A 16,002-nucleotide genomic window follows, 5' to 3' on the forward strand; every position below is an offset into this window, starting at 1 on the left:
GATCCGGCCACGGCGCCCTGGGAGGCATGCAAGCTTCATCCTGACGATGGCTATATTAAGCTGCGCTACAGGCTAGCGGCCGGGAGGGAACGCAGGTCTGGGAGAGAGTTCTTCTTGAAGTTCGAGCGGTGTCGAGGGCCGAGGCATGCAGCACGGGAGGTACGTACACCATCGGACGGAAGCTTTTCGATCTCCTCCAATGCCTGTCAGAACATGTCAATAAAGAGACGCACGTTAGGTGCGGTGAGCCGAGTTCACAAGAAATCCGAAGTGCTGGTGGCTGGGTTGGGTCTTAAGAAAGATGCGGTGCTGAAGGTTGGAGCTAAGATCTGTGCCCTTGCTGCTCGCTTGATGGGTTTGGGATCTGACGTCTCACAGGCGCCGGCTGCGTTGGAGCGCTGGAGCGGTTGGCTCGGTAGACATTTCCCATGCTTCAAAGTCTATGATTGATATATGCATGCAGCTTGAAGATAGACGCCGTACGAGGAAAGTTACTTGGCCGTGTGCTTGTCGTGGCAAGATAAGAAGGAGAGATGTGGTGGAGAGGAGAGTGAGTATGTACGGAGTAACTGCCTAAAGCTACCCCTTCACGTGACGCGGGCGGAGAAGGACCGGGCTGCCGGGTTGCGGCAGGGAAAAGTTGGAGCTCCGGGCATATCGAAACAAATCCTCTCCCCATCACATCATCCCATCACCCTGTTGCCGATTCCATTCCAGTCCCTGTATCCCCATCCTCCTATCACAATCCACCCCAAAATGTCTGCCTTTCTGTCCGCTCTGCGTCCCGGCCTGCGCGCCTCTTCCGGTGCCGCCCGCTCTTTCAGCTCGTCCACGCCGTGCTCCGTTGCTCGTATGACCATCACCGGCCGTATTGCCAGTGAGCCCGAGCTGCGCGCCACCGCGTCTGGCTCGGAAGTCGTCAAATACACCGTGGCCACCAACACCGGCTCCAAGGACAACCGCCAATCGAGCTTTTTCCGCGTGACGAGCTTCTCCAGCGGATCTCAGCGCGACGTCATCCTCAACATGGGCAAGGGGTAAGTCTCAAGCCAAGCTCTTCAGTCTTCAGACATCTCGAATTTACTCTCCCCCCGGGATCATCAATTTCTAACCATTGGTTTTCTACCCTCCAGAACCCTTGTCTACTTCGAGGGCGACGCCAGCATGCGCCAGTTCGAGAATGCCGAGGGCGTAAAGACTACCACCCTCAACCTTGTCCAGCGTGAGCCACACCCTCCCCCGCCCCCCCCCCCCCCCCATCACTCCTTCCCCGGGGACAAATGAACCCTCCTCCCCAAGCACCCATCCACTGCAGAAACGCTAACCCGCGTTTCTTCCTCGCTACAGGCCACATCGAGATCCTCAAGAGACCCTACAGACCCGAGAACACGCTCGAGAACCAGTCCGAGTCCGAGCCCACCAACTAAGCAACATACCATTGCAGGAAGGGTTTAGGTAGAAGAAGCATGCACTTGCGTGCGCGCGCATCTGCGTGGCTAGATTATGTGTCCGTCGTGTAGGCTTACAACGGTATCTCGGTTTCGGAGTTTCGTCTTCCCTTGGGAGCTGCATTTAAATCACCCTGCTTCTTCTGCTTCTTACTTTGTCCGACTTTTGGTGAAACACCGCACGTCTCCATTCAGCCATCTCATGTTTATGTCCCCTTCCCTTGTTCTATCCTACCCGATCATCTTGGTGTTGGGGCGCGTGTATTGTAGTATTGAGTCTTGTTAAGCAGAAGTATAAGTATATCTATATCTATATCTATATCTATATCTATATCTAAATTTCAAAGTGCCATTACTTCTGCTTCCTCGGGGGAGGTGGTCGATTCCTGTTATTCCTCGCGATACTATAAATAGTAGTAGGACGTAAGTAGTGCAACTGAATCTCAAATCTCAAACCTGCGTTAAAATTGATGTTAACGTGGATGTTAACGATGATTTTGATCTGCGGTGTCCAATAGACGTCGCCTCCAGCGCCGCTTCGGGGCAACTGCTGACTCGTATACTTTGGTTGTCCTCTTTCGGGGATCGACTCGGTAGTATCTTCCTTTTGGAGTTATAATTAGCCATTCCGTGGGTTGCGGTGTAGCACGTTGGGCTGTCGTCGATTCAATACGCGAAGAAATGTCCGACTACTACTTCAATAGTCAGAGAACAGAGAACAGAGAACATTGGGACGCGGGTTGAGATTTGTTTGTTTGTTTATTCTTTTCTTTTTTTTACCACCTACGTAGGTAGGTACGTAGGTAAAAGGCAAGATACACCCATCCGTTCGAATTAGATTGATTAAAGTTACCTGATCAACCAACTAACAAAGACTGCGAGTTAAGAATTAAGAATCAAGAAACAAGAACAAAGAACAAAGAACAAAGACTCTGTCCATCCGTCCATCGAAAAGACAACCGACCTTTACGTAGGTAAACAAATCCAACCAAAATCTCAAAAGCCAAATCCACAAAGTGGAAACCAGACGGACATAATTCGCCTTTATAGCTCAGTGGTAGAGCGCTTGACGTACGTCATTACCCCAATTAACTTTCTTACTAAGTCCTTACTCTAACATTTCCCCAGTTGTATCATCTTAGGATATCAAGAGGTCCGTGGTTCAATCCCGCGTGGAGGCAATCTTTTTTTATTCTTTTTTTTTTTTTTTTCAGTCTGGCCTAGTCTAGCCAAGCCAGGCCTGGAGAGGAATGACGTTGTCTAGATAGATGGCTTGATCTACCTCGGATACGGATGTGGTGTTTTGTTTTATTTTATTTTAGTTGTTGAGTTGTTTTTTTTTTTTACCATGCGTGATTGCTTATGCGAGTTTTGAAGAGGGATTGGGTTGGGTATACCGTATGTATCAGACGCGCGGCAGAGTTCCTGCTTCGACCTTCGCTGGAGAAAGAAGCGCCTACATACTATCTAGAATGTAGCTAGCGCAATGAGCTGGCTCGATTAGGTACTTAGGCTAGGCTCATCGATCTTAAGTTGAATTGGATTGAATTAAATCAGGTATTAAATTAATTGAACTAAATTGAGCTGACAGAAAGTCCTTTCTTGCACGCACGGCCTTAACCGGTCGACCCTCTGCAAAAATAGGCAAAATTACAAATGCAGCTCGCTCTCTTGGCTGATGACCTGCTTCACCCGGATATGGTCATCTGCAGGCGTGGCGTTGCCAAGGTCGCTGCTCCCACGACTCACCGTCGTTGCGGCCCAGGCGTTTGTGGAAACGGTGTTGGAGTGCTCGGGCATGTTTTGGAGGACTATCCTTTCGTGGCTGAGAGAGGGGGGTGGGTTCAACAGATGCCAGGGTCGTCGATACCATGATGTCCACTGTGATTGTTTGGGTCGAGACGTGGGGCCCTTTTCGATGTCGTGGTAGTTACGAGCTGAGGGAGTGCTGTCGACTGAGTTGCCCATATGTGTCCTAGAAAGGCTTTGTCAGGGCTAGAACAAGGGAAGTCGGGTTCGTTATGCAGGCTTACCTTGCCGTCGAGGTCCATCTTTTATGGAATAGAAGCTTTGCGCGACTACCCGTGGATCTGGATCCTGTTGCGGAGGAGTCGTTGGCTCTGGTCGAATTGAGAGGATTGAAGCACCGGCCAAATCCCAAGAACCGCAAGACGGCACGATACATCTTCGAGGCGTCTCTGCCGCTGCCGAAGAAGATGAAGAACATGTACCCTGACGAGACTGGGATCCAGCGATCGTAGAAGACTTGGCCTTTCATAGGGACCTTGAAGATGTGATTCCAGTCCGGACCGTGAACGGCAGTCCATGAAAAGGGATGCCACGGCAGAGTGTGAGCGATATTTGTGGAAAACACGTAGGTTTGCACCGGTATGATAGCCAACTGCATGAGAAAGGCAAGCAGAAACAGCCGCATGAACCGCGACTTGGTCAGATTGCTGCTGGACGCTTGGAGGATCTCGCCGAACTGGCTTCGATATTTCCCGAGGCGATGCAACACGAGGACTAGCGATGCGGTTAGCCTTCTGGGTTGGAACGGCCGGGGATATATTTCAGGTAATGGGTCAACGTACTACAGTAATATCCAGCAATGATACAAATGATGATTGGCCAGATTTCTGCTAGCACAAGGGTCACCCAGCTCTCATCGTAGGCATTCATGCAGCCGGCAATGGCAAATAGGAGGTACCGTTTCCCTTGGTAGACGTAGTTCGTGATCATAGCAATGACTGGGGCGACCACACAGAATAGAAGAACCATTCCACGGTTCCACCAACGCTGCGATCTGGTAGGGACAAGAGCCGCACGTCTGGTATCCAGCACGATGGCGAGGTTGCGGAAGATACAGACCAAGGTGCCAGGGATAGCAATGTAGCTGCCAATCATGATCTTGGTCTCCAAATCGCAGAGTCCATTGCCATCCCACCATGATGCAATATCATCCGTTGGCCAGATCAGAGCGTTGATGGTATTGAACACGTTGAGGATCAGGTACCAACAGATGAGGCTGCTCGCAGGGTAGTTTCGGTTTTTCCAGTGCAGGGCCAGGGGAACGATGCTCAAAAGGATGGAAAGGATGGAAAGAATTGGCAGGACTACCGCCTGTGGGTAAACGGGATACACCGCTGAGGCCATTCCGGCTCTTGTTGAGGGTGTTAGTCGACGAAGCCGAGTTCTCTCGCCACGATAGCCAGATCACAAGCTGGGGGAACACGTTCATAGGACGATCAAGGATGATGAGTCGACATCATCCTTCTGGTAGGAACAGGCCATATAAAACACGGAGCCATGGGGTGGAACTCAGAGTCATGAGAGTAACAGTGATGGCTTATTGAGGACGAAACCTCAGAATAGAGAGAGTTGAAGACAGCAGGTGAAGGTGAGTCTCGATGGGGCTCCAATTGAGACACGCTCGTGCTCGTGTAGTCACCCCAGGTGTACCGAATAAGAAAGTTCTGAAAAGGACCGAGGGGTGCTGTGACTTCCGGGACCTTTTGTGGCCAGCTTGGAGGTGCTGCAGCGGGTCCCAGCAGGAGGGCCAGGCGAGTCATCCTGCAGAGTGGGGGCGTCTGGGGGTGATGATCGTCATGTTGGTGTACATGTCTGTATACCATGCAGGCTAGCCTCAATGGTTAGAGCACGGCGTCTGAATAAGGAGTAGTGAAGGAGGAGGGGAAGTGGGACGGGCAGCTTCTGGCCCCAAGGACTATGATTACTGTGGTGAATGGTACTTTACCTGAAGGTAGTCAGGAGGGAGGAGGAGGAGTAGGAGTAGAAGTACACTTCCTGATGCTAATCCTCTTTTGGGTGTCAAAGGACTCAGCGCCTCCTGCCCTCCGCCGCCGCGGTTTCACGGCCTCTCCGCCGCTCGTCCCTTCGCTTCCTCCTTTCCTCCTCTCCTCCCTCTCTCTCCCTCCCCATCCAACCAGCCATCCAAACCCTAGATCTTCGATCCCCTTCAGAGCTAGCGAGTTGGTGTTACTTTCATATGTTTGAAGCCGTCGAATAACTCATTTCCCACGTCCAAAAAGGTAGGCCCCTTCCGCCTACGGTTCTTCAACTAGAGAAGATGTCTGATCCGTCATGGCTCTGGCTAGAAACCCCCAGACAGCAGACTCGAGCTGGAGACTGGTTGACAGGTTTTCTCTCGGCTCGATACGTGTCTACCCCAGGCCTGATCGACGTTCTAGACTTGCGGGTGTCACCAGAATGAAGAGACCATTTGACCCGAGATTCTGAAAAACGAACCGTCCCCAGTCTGGAATCCCATTTCAGGGGCCAGTCGATCCTACGCGCCTGCGCAATAGAGAACAAGACCGGCCAGAAGCGTCGTGCCGGATCTCGATAGACGGCTGGAGGCAGTAGTTGACGTCGACTCGACCAGACCGGCTAGATTCCGTGGGTCCCTGTCGTCATTACTGCGACGGGTTCTTCCTCCGCACGGCCTTGCCCCTTGGCAGGGATAGCGCCCGAGCGATCATTGGGATTCGGCCAACGGATCGCACTCCACCACCACCAACCTGCGCTGCCGGCACCATCCCGGGCTGCTTGACAAGCAGGATCCCTCCAGATTCCAGCGGGCAAGGAAGATCTGCACCCTATCGTGCAGGGCGATTCTGCCGCTCTCCCACTCCCCATTCCTCACGCTGTCTTCCTCGCACCTCAGTTCATTTCTCAACCTCGTCTCCCCTGGTCGAGATCTCAAATTCGGGCCATCATAGTATGAGTGCTTCTTAGCCGGCTGGAACATTGTCACGCGCCTGCTGTGCCATGCCAGAGCTTACCCGGCCACCCTCCTCTCCCCTTGACGACAGCAGCCCCCGCAGTCGACCCCCCGATTCCATGAATCTCCGTCATCGTGGAACAGCCCGGTCTGCAACCTTTGCAGAGGGTACAACCAACTTCCCAGGTCAACGTCGAAATTCCAACTTCTCTGACTCGGTCTCTGAGGCCCGGAACTCAATTCGGTCATCCACGGACGACATACTTTTCCCACGTGCAGCCAAGAGCAATGACGTTCACTCGACAAATGAAGAATCGCACTGGCACTCTGCACCCTTGGGTCTTGCTCTGCTGCCTGCTATCGCCGGAATATTTTTCCAGAACGGGAGTGCTGTAGTTACAGATGTCACGCTTCTGGTACTGGCAGCCATCTTCTTAAATTGGTCTGTCCGATTGCCATGGTAGGAGCTCACCATCTGCCCCGCCCGGTCGCGTGCTAAACAGTAATCGTCAGGGACTGGTATCGCTCCGCACAGGCCGTCCGCTTAGCAGATAGCTACTTTGACGCCACTGATCTGCCATTGGACTCGGAAACAGAGGATCACCTATCTGCGCAGAAACCCCAAGATCATGAAACAGGTCCTGAAAATCAGCACTTCTCCGAGAATGCTGCTGCTGTCGCCGCCAGTCGAGAGTTACAACTCCACGAACTTGCCGCTCTCGCATCCTGCTTTATACTTCCCTTGATCGGGACATGGCTCCTGCACACCATCCGATCCAAGCTATCGCGCCCATCCGAAGGGCTAGTGTCGAACTACAATCTAACCATTTTCCTACTAGCATCGGAGATTCGGCCTGTGTCTCATCTCCTCAAACTGGTACAAGCACGCACCCTCCACCTCCAGCGCATCGTTGTCTCCTCCTCTGAGGACGAGACGAAGAGGGTGGACGCAAGCAAAGTCATCGATCTCGCGAAACGGCTCGAGGAGCTCGAAGCCCACGTCGCAGAGACAGCTGCGGCGCGACTTTCAGCCAGCAATCAACCTCAAGCTCGATCCTCCGCACAGGATCGAGAGATCACTCGGTCAACAATCACGGAAGTGCGCAAAGCCTTCCAGTCAGACATCGATGCCTTGAATCGCGCCGTTCGACGCTACGAGAAGCGCACCGCCGTTTCCGCCTACCAAACGGATTCTCGCCTCCAGGCCCTGGAAACCAAGATGCATGATGCTTTGTCGTTGGCGGTAGCAGCTCATCACACAAGTGCACAACGCCCGCGGGGCCTTGTTGACTGGTTCTTGGCGGCTATGTGGATCCCCATACAACTCACCATATCCACAGTCTGTCTCCCGATGCAGGTGGCAGGGGCCTGTCGGAATTATCTGAAAGCTCTTTTTCTTTCTTTCTTCTCGAAAGAGGCACCGTCATCTATCCATACAAAGGGCAAAACAGTACAAGACAACCCTCGCTCACAGAAACGGTCCAAACGAACTGAAGACGCGATCGATCCGCCGCGGGGACTCAACCCTATCCAAGAGTCTAATTGACTCACAACCAGCGATAACCGCATTGTATATAGCCTCGAAGCCCGGCGATGAGTCCACCATGACGTATCTTTCCCAACTTACGTTTCGGGTACGGGTACGGTAACTCATCAGACACAGTTGCTGGTTGTTATTCCTTTATGTTGTTCCAGATAGAGCTTCCCTCTATTTACTCATATCACAATTTTGTTTGTCTTGGCAGGACAGGATACAAGCGCTCAATCCATCACAATGGATGTCATGCGGGTCACTATTTTGGATCTCAATCGGAGGGATATCTGGTGCATTGGATTGGTCGTATTACAGTATATATATCTCTCTGTGGCTGCACGCACGACTTACAATAATGATTGATAACAGTCTTTCAATGAATAATCCTTTCTTTCTTATGCCATTCAACTACTCCTAGTAAGACAAGTGAGATATTAGGTACCGTTATCAAATAAGTAAAATTGGCAACCCTCATCGCATCACATCACATCACATCACATCACATCAATAATAATCACGGGCTAGCGGAGCAGATAGCCTTTTTTTTATATATATATAACACAACCAGGCTACAATACATCATGATAGTAGTCCATAATCCAGCCAACAGCCACTGCTAACAACCAACCTTAATCACTCACTTCCTCTCACTCCCCTGCACTCAACTCACTCGACATCACATCGCATCACACAAAGACGAAATATAACACTAACACTAATAAATACAAGAGCAGGCCAAACCCCCTCTATCTACTAACAATCAGCAATCAATCAATCTAATTACTCTCTCCCCTCCCATTCCCCTAACAAACAAAACCACTATACAGCTATACAACTATACAAGCCACCCACACCAACAGACCACAACACGCCACAACCCAATATATATAAAAAAATATAAGAAGGAATAAATCAAGAAACACCCCCCGACGGCCCCAAATTATCCACGCCAATGGTCTTCAAAAACGGCTCCACGATGCTGCGCTTCCGATCATCTAAGGCGCGACGCTCCTTATCCTTCGAGGGAACGGGGACGTCGGGCGAGATGAGCACGGAGGCGAAGACGCCGGAGAGCGCGGTTTCGACGGCATGGCGACGGATGGCCATGGGGTTGATGGGGGGAGGGGCGGACGTGCCTGTGCTGGTGCTGTTGCTGTTGCTGGAGGAGGAGATGGAGGAGGCGAAGGTACGGGTTCGGCGACGGAGACTGTTTCCCGAGATGAAGGATGACGGGGGCGGGTCGTCGGAGGGTTTCTGGGGGGTGTTGGTGGAGTCGGTAGGGGGGTTGGAGGAGGAGGAGGGGTTGGAGGAGGGGGAGAGGATGGTGGATGGGCCGCGGGCGGGGATGGAGGAAGCGGGGGCGATTTCGTTGGCGATGCGGGCGAGCATGAAAGTGACGAAGGTGAAAGAGACGCTGTGAGCGGGCGAGAATGCGAGGCTTTCGAGGACCCAGGCTTGGGCGTCTTCCCAGGAGAGAGGGGGGGACTTGGACTTCTCGCGGGCGAGGAGTTGCTGGTCGAGGTCTTGCCAGACAGCGGCGGTAACGATGCCGTCTTTGAGGGATTGGAGGAAGACGAGGAGGGTCTCGCTGAGGATTTCGAGGCGGTGGAGAGAGGAGATTTCGGGGGCGAAGATGGAGGCGAAGTCTTTGTTGGTGTCGAGGGCTTCGCGGACGGAGGCGAGGAGGTGGGATCGCTCGTCCTTGTCTCGGAGGGTCCAGGTTTCGGGCTCGAAAGGCCAGCCGAACCCGAAGGGCTCTTTGATCCAGGGCGGCGTGTCTTCTCCCTCGGACTCGGGCCTGGTCATGCTCCACTCGGCAGTGGCGCGTTCGGTCATCTCGGAGATGGCTTCAGTCAGTCGGAATAGCTCCCGAGGGGCCGATAGAGGCACACCGGGGGCGGTCGGGTGGTCTGCTGGTGCTTTAGCGGGTGTCACGTTTCTGGCACCGGCCTCGGGCATGATGGTGAGTTCTTCTAAAGAGCGGCCAAAGCACGTGGGGAGCCATTTGCCATACGCGGAGATGAAATGGTCTCGACCATTGGTCACTCGGAGGACAAGAATTTCTTCCAGGCTCAATTGTCCACCATTCAGAAGACGGGTTAGTTCAATGTCCCGAACATATGCTGTGATCTCAACGTTGGCAAGTTCCCCGGGATGCAGAGTGCATTCATGTGAGGGCTTCTGCTTCGGGTCTGGCTCTGAATCAGGACGGTGAGGCGGATCAATCCGGTAGTCCAGCCAGGAGGGCAACCGATTCGATACGTCTTGTTCTGGCTTCTCCAGCGTGAAGGTTGCAGGCACGCCGCTGGTGTTGGCAACCGTCAGTGATCGAGTGACGGGCACGTCAAAAGGCACATCGCCGAAGTTCACGGCGTTGGGGTCTCCGCTTGTCGGCTGATTGCCGTGATGATCCACCACGACAGTGAGTCCTGGTCGGGACTCATTCTCCACCTTGTCCAGCTCCCGGACCACTTCCTGGTGCACCTTGGCTTTCAACTGGGGGTCCACAGTTTCTAGTGTCAAGGTAAATCCGGCGGCTAGAGGCTTGTGGTCGGAGGAAAGGATTCCTTGGTGCGATACGTAGTATTCAAGCCGCAGTGACTCGTCGGCACCCGGGTCGGAATCCAAGGAGGCCTCGTCGTCGCTATCTTTATCCGGATCGTATTCGTCGCTGTCCGCCCCGTCGACGTCCGGGTCGTAGTCGAACAACACGCTGTCGTCAGCGACAGCCTTGTCCAGACCCCTAGCTTTCATATCCTCGTCGCGCTTCCTGGCCTCTGCGGCCTCTTCCGCCAGTCTCTCATACCGGAGCTTATCCTGGCGAGACCGGTAGAGGATACGATCACACCAGCTGGGCCCTCGGTTTTTCTCACTAGAATCAAACCTGCCAACACTCCCCACGTCGTATTTATATGTGGGGAGGAAAGTGATCGAGCCCTCGCGCCAGCCCTCGTGAAAAGCCTTCTTCTTTTCCTGCTGCAGGAGAAGCTGGTCGTGTGGTAGTAGTGACGATATAGTGGTTAGGAGAGACGCTGGATCGGTGTGAGGGTCGGCAGTCTCGTCCGAAACCATTGGGGGGTGACTGTTTGTATCTGTCGGCCCCGCAGCTTTAATCTGCGGAGATGCGGTACTATCTTGGACGTCACGCTGAAACGGGTGCCCATTGTCGTACTCGTTGATCGTATGTCGGGCCAGGACGCGGCGCACATCGTCCCCTGGGATGTCCTCCAGCCGATAATTGAGGTCCCCAAACCAGAAAGCAAAGTCCTCCTTCCCGATGCTCTCTGTAGGCTCATCTCGGAGCGCTATATTGGGGTCGATGGGATCAAACTTGGCCCGAGAGATAATCTGCGAGGCGTCCCAGTTCCGCCGCTCCAAACTGTTTTTATCGGAACCAGCCGCCAAGTGGCAGTTCACAAAGGCCAGGCATGTAGTTTCGCCGAGCATCAGTCGAGTCGCAACAGCCCCCTTGTTGCCCATGTACCCCAGCAGGCCGGTACCCACGCTGACACAGCTAACAGACGACACCTGGTCGACCAGGAAAGGCGCAGCATAGATCAACTGCAGCAGACCCACGAGCTGAGTCTCCGCCACCAGCTGGTACCCCGGCGGGAGAGCCTTCTGAGCCGCCGCTTTCCACCGGTTCGACGGTGCCGGATCGACGTAGGGCCTCAAGGCCTCCGCGGGCGACGAGACGTCCACGATCTCCTGCAACCCGAGAACGTAGAGGCCGATCTTTTCCGGCGCGAATTCCGGAAGTGCGTCCTCGTTGTTGAGCACACGCTCTTTCAGGACGCCACTATCCTGCAGGTCGGAGACCCGCAGTCCGGAGATTTCTTCACATACCCCCTTCCGTTGCACAAACCACTTTCCAATGTCCTCTTCGGTGCCGGAGATGGCAGCCACGTTCCAGGTGCCGACCTTGATTCGGATCGACTGTTGGCGGGTGTATTCGGTCTTTCTGGCCTTGACGGCCTGCGGGAGCGAAGATGGGTCGATCGAGGCATCTGGGGTATCGGTATCGGTGGAGGAGGAACTAGAAGGGGACGACTGCGCCGGGGGGTGTTCTGTTTTGGGGGCCATAGTGGATAGGTTCGGGGTTTATTCCACTGTAGGTTCGGAGGAGAGTTCAATGTTATATATAGTCCCGAGCTGTAGGACGGGCGGCGGTTAAGAGTTCACCTGCGGCAGTCACGCGGCGCGAAGGTACGAGGTAGGGACCGGACAGGAAGTAAGGCGACGATTGCGACCATTAGGAGATGAGCATGTTGCAGCTAGTGAGGGAATTAGATCTCCAGTCGAAGTGTCCCATGCACTGGCGAGAATGCGGAACACGCTGGGGAAAAGGCCGTTTGGTAGCGATCGATGATGCAAAGGTGTTCGATGGTATGACGCCAGGATCGAGGGCAGCGAACGCAGTGGGAGGGGAAAGCCACGATACGGCTCAGGGACGCCTGCTGAAAGAAAAACAGATGTCTAAGCGGGTCAGTGGAAAGATTGCGAGAGTAAAGCGAGTGGTTGGAGGGGTGAGTAGCAGTGGTACGGAGTAGCAGTTGTAGGAATAGCAGCAGCAGCAGCAGTTGCAGTTGTGGCCGGCCAGACCGCGGGGTCCCGACCGCTTCCCGAACGGAGGAGCTGCCCGGTTGCTGTTGCTCATCCCGCATTCCCTCTTCACTCACTCACTCACTCCCTCACTCCCTCACTCCCTCACCAACACCTCTCCCTCCATCTCCCCTTCACCTCTCCCCACAATGGCCTCCCGCAAACCCCGACGACAAAACAACCACAACCACCCCAGCAACACCAACAGCCCTCGTCCACACCCGGTCGCCAGCTACCAGGCCAGCCCGAACCCGAACCCGCGTCACCACCTCGCCCACCAACCCTCCGACTACGAATCCGACTATCCCAACTACCTCTCCGACACGCACCAACCACCGCCATCATCGATGCCCCCCCTGCGCACCAACGAGGAACTCAACCTCGCCGTCCTCCGCCGCCACAACCCCGCCGTCACCTCCATCCTCTCCCTCGCCCAATACGCCGTCGTCTACCTCTTCAGCCCGACCACGCGCCAATGGGAAAAGAACGGCGTCGAGGGCACGCTTTTCGTCTGCCAACTCACCCCGGGCCCCCTCTCCGAGGACCGATACAGCGTCTTCGTCCTCAACCGCCGCGGCCTCACTAACTTCGACCTCCCCCTCACCGACGCCGAGAATGTCGAGATCACGGACGAATACATCATCCTGAAAACGGACATCAATCCGGACGGTACCGGTGCCGCGAATGGCTATAACAACACCACCACCAGCCCCAATAACAACGGCAGCAGCAGTAATGGGAATAGCGGCAAAGTAGGCGATATCCGCATCTACGGTCTGTGGATCTACTCGGAGCCGGCGCCGAACTCGACGGCCGAGGCGCGCAGTATCAACGCTCAGGTGATCCGGGAGTGTGCGGGCCATGCGGGCGAGAGCATGAAGGTCGCGAAGGAGCGGTTGGAGGCGTCGCGCCAGAATGGACTGCATGTTGCGGCGGCTGCGGCGTCGGTCACCCCCGCGCCGTTGGAGGAGGTACAGGAGAGTGTGCCCATGGGGCGACAGGTGTCGCTCAAGGATCTGTTTGGGGTTCAGCGCGCGCAGGACGATGGGTGGACGACAAGGGCGCATCAGCTGGGGCCGGGCGAGTGGCAGCAGCAGCAGCAGCAGCAGCCACAGCCGCCGGGGATGGCTGGCGCGGGGCCGGCTCCGACGCCGCCGCAACAGCGGCAGCAGGATGTGTTGGGCGATCTGTTTCGGAGGGCTGGGCTGGCGTACCAGGGAGGTCAGTAGTGTGTTGCGGGGGGGCACTTGGCAGCTGGACTTGCTCTTTGTCTGTCTCCCTGGCTGATCTTCGTCACGAGATGTGCATACTTGGCGTGGCGTACCGTCCCGCTAAGAGATACCCATGATATCTGATGATCACGCAGTTGGTTGAATCCATCCTTATCATATATGAGTCTATGAGTCTTAAGCCTACTCTATCGCCCAGTCTTTCTGTCTATACCCTATCATCCAGTCTATCTATCTATACCCTACTACCCTGTCTATCGATCTAATGCTCTACCATCCACCATCCACCATCTAATCACTCCATAATCCATCCCACCATCCCCCATCTAATCACTCCATAATCCATCCAGCCTATAATACATCCCACCACCCCCCATCCAAACCAATCCAAATCAATCCAAACCCCCCCTCACAATCCCTCCCACCAACCCAGCCACCTTCCTCGCCATAACCTCACTATGACCTATCCCCGAACCACACATATTAGCACAACCCAACCCAGCACTATCAAACGCTTAACCCAATATATCCATCCATCCATCCATCCATCCATCCATCCATCCATCCATCCATCCATCCCACCCCCCCTCGCAACGAAATAAATCCAGGAAGAAAGAAAGAAAGAAAGAAAGAAAGAAAGAAAGAAAGAAAGAAAGAAAGAAAGAAAGAAAGAAAGAAAAGGAATAACTCACGCAAACAAAAAGCATGCGGCACCCCCTCCTCACAGACCAGCATACTTGGGCCGTTCTTCTCCCCGGCAGCAGCAGCGGCAGTGGCACCCCCACCCCTAGCCTTGAGAATCTCCTCCCTCGTCTCCTCAGCGACCCAGTGGTCATTTCGCCCGAAGTAGAAGGCGAGTTGCGGTAACGGTAGCGGGTCCAGTAAATCTTTTCCATCAGGCTCAGGCTCAGACTCAGACTCGGATCCAAATCCAGGTCCAGATCCAGATTTAGAACCAACACCCCAAACTTCATCCGCCCATCCATCCGCCGTGATAGTTTTCATTTCGTCAGCAGCCATATGCCTATCCCCCTCATTCTATCAGCAGCAGTACCAGCCATAACCAGATCATATAGAAGAACAAAGATAGTATCGTATATAAAGCAATCCAAGAGGGGAAAAAAAAAAGAAAGCCAAACCCCATAAACAAAAAAAAAAAAAAAAGAAGAAAAAAAGAAAGAAAGAACGTACAAGGCCTGCCTAACCCCAGTCTTACTCGCCAAAAACGCACAGGTAGCGTCAAGGGCATGATCGGGCGGATGGGCCGTGAAAGAAGCGACCAGGGGCCGGAGGATGGAGGTCGGGAGGAGGGAAGTCAGGATCCGGGCGAGGAAGGCGACGAGGAGGGCGAGGTTGGGGATGAGGGATAGTAAGGTCTGTTGGTTGTGAGTATGATGTGTATGTGTATGGCAATTTGATCGGATATATTAATGGTGTTGCTGCCTCCTGCACGTAGTCCTCGTGGGATTATTGAGGTCCGGGGAAGAAGGGGATATAGGAGGTGGGTAGGTGGTATACTATAGTAATATAGTAATATGGTAAGATGGTAATGGGAACGTACAGTCAACTTCCTCCCCGAAGGCGAGAGGGCAATATCCACGACTGTGGGGAAGAGCATCACGCCGCCGGTGATGTTGAATTGCACGTCATTATCATCATCACCATCAGGCGTCATTATCGAGCCCTGTTCACCATGAGGTTGCCGATGCCGATATCCATGTAAATGCCGATTAATAACCTCCATAGCAATATATCCCCCCACCGAATGCCCTATCAGAATAACATTCGGTTTCGGCGGAGACGAACCACTATCCTCACGCGGTATATCTCGAACAAAAGCATTCAGTTTTCTCTGCACGAAGCAGATCTGCTCTTCTAGGTTGTGGTAATGGTCCCCTGCTGTGCTGCTGCTGCTGTTACTATCATTATTACCACGGTCAGACAATTCAAACCCCGCAAGACTATGTCCATGAATATGGAAGATCCGAGAATCAGAATCAGAAGCAGGATCAGACTGGTGGGAGGGGCCAGGACCAGGAGCGGTCAGAGGTTTAAGGTTCTCGGCGAGGAGGGTGAGGAAGGGGGTGTAGTAGGAGATGAGGCCCGGGTTGCCGGAGATGAAGTAGATGAGGGTTGGGGGGGATGATGATGATTGGGGTTGGGAGGGGATGGTGTGGAAGAAGCTGTCTGGGGTGATGTGGGGGCGGAGGGGGGACATTGTGAAGAGAAGAAGATTCCCCTGAATCGGATGTTAGAGAGATAAAAAGTACGATACGAAAGACTAAATTGAGTTGCGAGATCCAGGGAAAGGATTCAGGCAGCGAAACGGGAGCCGGTCGGCTGGAACTGAACTGAACTGAACTTGGCGGACTCCGTAACTAGTAGCGGGTCGGAATTGCCGGTGGGGGTTCCGCGCGCGTGCCGGACCTGAACTATAATCTATTTAGA

The 16,002-nt window shown here is 53.9% G+C and overlaps 7 protein-coding genes and 1 non-coding gene across 8 annotated transcripts; 5 read left to right on the forward strand and 3 right to left on the reverse strand.

The window, feature by feature from the left end:
* Positions 1 to 756: 756 nt before the first annotated feature.
* Positions 757 to 1,427, forward strand: BO70DRAFT_398983 (single-stranded DNA-binding protein; the record flags this gene model as incomplete). The annotated part of the gene is made up of 3 exons (XM_025546828.1): positions 757 to 1,037; positions 1,134 to 1,222; positions 1,348 to 1,427. 3 exons carry the CDS (start codon positions 757 to 759, stop codon positions 1,425 to 1,427), a joined length of 450 nt encoding a protein of 149 aa, XP_025396554.1.
* Positions 1,428 to 2,488: 1,061 nt separating this feature from the next.
* Positions 2,489 to 2,629, forward strand: BO70DRAFT_t260. The gene has a single exon. It is a non-coding gene; the product is annotated as a tRNA-Val (tRNA).
* Positions 2,630 to 3,078: 449 nt separating this feature from the next.
* Positions 3,079 to 4,664, reverse strand: BO70DRAFT_320172 (pheromone receptor). Its single transcript, XM_025540469.1, has 3 exons — positions 4,040 to 4,664; positions 3,482 to 3,971; positions 3,079 to 3,423 (listed from the first exon to the last, which is right to left on the reverse strand). Exons 1-3 carry the CDS (start codon positions 4,599 to 4,601, stop codon positions 3,099 to 3,101), a joined length of 1,377 nt encoding a protein of 458 aa, XP_025396555.1. The 5' UTR covers positions 4,602 to 4,664; the 3' UTR covers positions 3,079 to 3,098.
* Positions 4,665 to 4,723: 59 nt separating this feature from the next.
* BO70DRAFT_112585 (uncharacterized protein) lies at positions 4,724 to 5,124 on the forward strand. The gene has a single exon (XM_025537887.1). The coding sequence runs from the start codon at positions 4,856 to 4,858 to the stop codon at positions 5,087 to 5,089; it is 234 nt and encodes a 77-aa protein (XP_025396556.1). The 5' UTR covers positions 4,724 to 4,855; the 3' UTR covers positions 5,090 to 5,124.
* Positions 5,125 to 5,292: 168 nt separating this feature from the next.
* BO70DRAFT_389230 (uncharacterized protein) lies at positions 5,293 to 8,070 on the forward strand. The gene is made up of 3 exons (XM_025546063.1): positions 5,293 to 5,649; positions 6,244 to 6,649; positions 6,703 to 8,070. Exons 1-3 carry the CDS (start codon positions 5,550 to 5,552, stop codon positions 7,733 to 7,735), a joined length of 1,539 nt encoding a protein of 512 aa, XP_025396557.1. The 5' UTR covers positions 5,293 to 5,549; the 3' UTR covers positions 7,736 to 8,070.
* A 179-nt stretch (positions 8,071 to 8,249) lies between these two features.
* Positions 8,250 to 12,219, reverse strand: BO70DRAFT_364681 (phosphatase family protein). The gene has a single exon (XM_025543868.1). It carries the CDS (start codon positions 11,804 to 11,806, stop codon positions 8,636 to 8,638), a length of 3,171 nt encoding a protein of 1,056 aa, XP_025396558.1. The 5' UTR covers positions 11,807 to 12,219; the 3' UTR covers positions 8,250 to 8,635.
* A 201-nt stretch (positions 12,220 to 12,420) lies between these two features.
* BO70DRAFT_364682 (Dcp1 family protein) lies at positions 12,421 to 13,811 on the forward strand. The gene has a single exon (XM_025543869.1). The coding sequence runs from the start codon at positions 12,475 to 12,477 to the stop codon at positions 13,552 to 13,554; it is 1,080 nt and encodes a 359-aa protein (XP_025396559.1). The 5' UTR covers positions 12,421 to 12,474; the 3' UTR covers positions 13,555 to 13,811.
* Positions 13,812 to 13,946: 135 nt separating this feature from the next.
* Positions 13,947 to 15,772, reverse strand: BO70DRAFT_381698 (bifunctional triacylglycerol lipase/ester hydrolase; the record flags this gene model as incomplete). The annotated part of the gene is made up of 4 exons (XM_025545484.1): positions 13,947 to 14,017; positions 14,247 to 14,578; positions 14,746 to 14,930; positions 15,116 to 15,772. 4 exons carry the CDS (start codon positions 15,770 to 15,772, stop codon positions 13,947 to 13,949), a joined length of 1,245 nt encoding a protein of 414 aa, XP_025396560.1.
* Positions 15,773 to 16,002: the final 230 nt, after the last annotated feature.

The sequence above is a fragment of the Aspergillus heteromorphus genome (genome assembly GCF_003184545.1).
Source record: "Aspergillus heteromorphus CBS 117.55 chromosome Unknown BO70scaffold_25, whole genome shotgun sequence".
NCBI classification, from domain to species: domain Eukaryota; kingdom Fungi; phylum Ascomycota; class Eurotiomycetes; order Eurotiales; family Aspergillaceae; genus Aspergillus; species Aspergillus heteromorphus.

Coding starts and splice junctions, on each gene's coding strand:
- BO70DRAFT_320172 (XM_025540469.1), bottom strand. CDS start 4,601: ATGGCCTCAGCGGTGTATCCCGTTTACCCACAGGCGGTAGTCCTGCCA. Junction 3,972..4,039: donor CATTGCTGGATATTACTGTA/GTACGTTGACCC, acceptor CCGCATCGCTAG/TCCTCGTGTTGCATCGCCTC. Junction 3,424..3,481: donor AGATGGACCTCGACGGCAAG/GTAAGCCTGCAT, acceptor AAGCCTTTCTAG/GACACATATGGGCAACTCAG.
- BO70DRAFT_112585 (XM_025537887.1), top strand. CDS start 4,856: ATGGGGCTCCAATTGAGACACGCTCGTGCTCGTGTAGTCACCCCAGGT.
- BO70DRAFT_389230 (XM_025546063.1), top strand. CDS start 5,550: ATGGCTCTGGCTAGAAACCCCCAGACAGCAGACTCGAGCTGGAGACTG. Junction 5,650..6,243: donor CTACCCCAGGCCTGATCGAC/GTTCTAGACTTG, acceptor GTGCCATGCCAG/AGCTTACCCGGCCACCCTCC. Junction 6,650..6,702: donor TGGTCTGTCCGATTGCCATG/GTAGGAGCTCAC, acceptor AGTAATCGTCAG/GGACTGGTATCGCTCCGCAC.
- BO70DRAFT_364681 (XM_025543868.1), bottom strand. CDS start 11,806: ATGGCCCCCAAAACAGAACACCCCCCGGCGCAGTCGTCCCCTTCTAGT.
- BO70DRAFT_364682 (XM_025543869.1), top strand. CDS start 12,475: ATGGCCTCCCGCAAACCCCGACGACAAAACAACCACAACCACCCCAGC.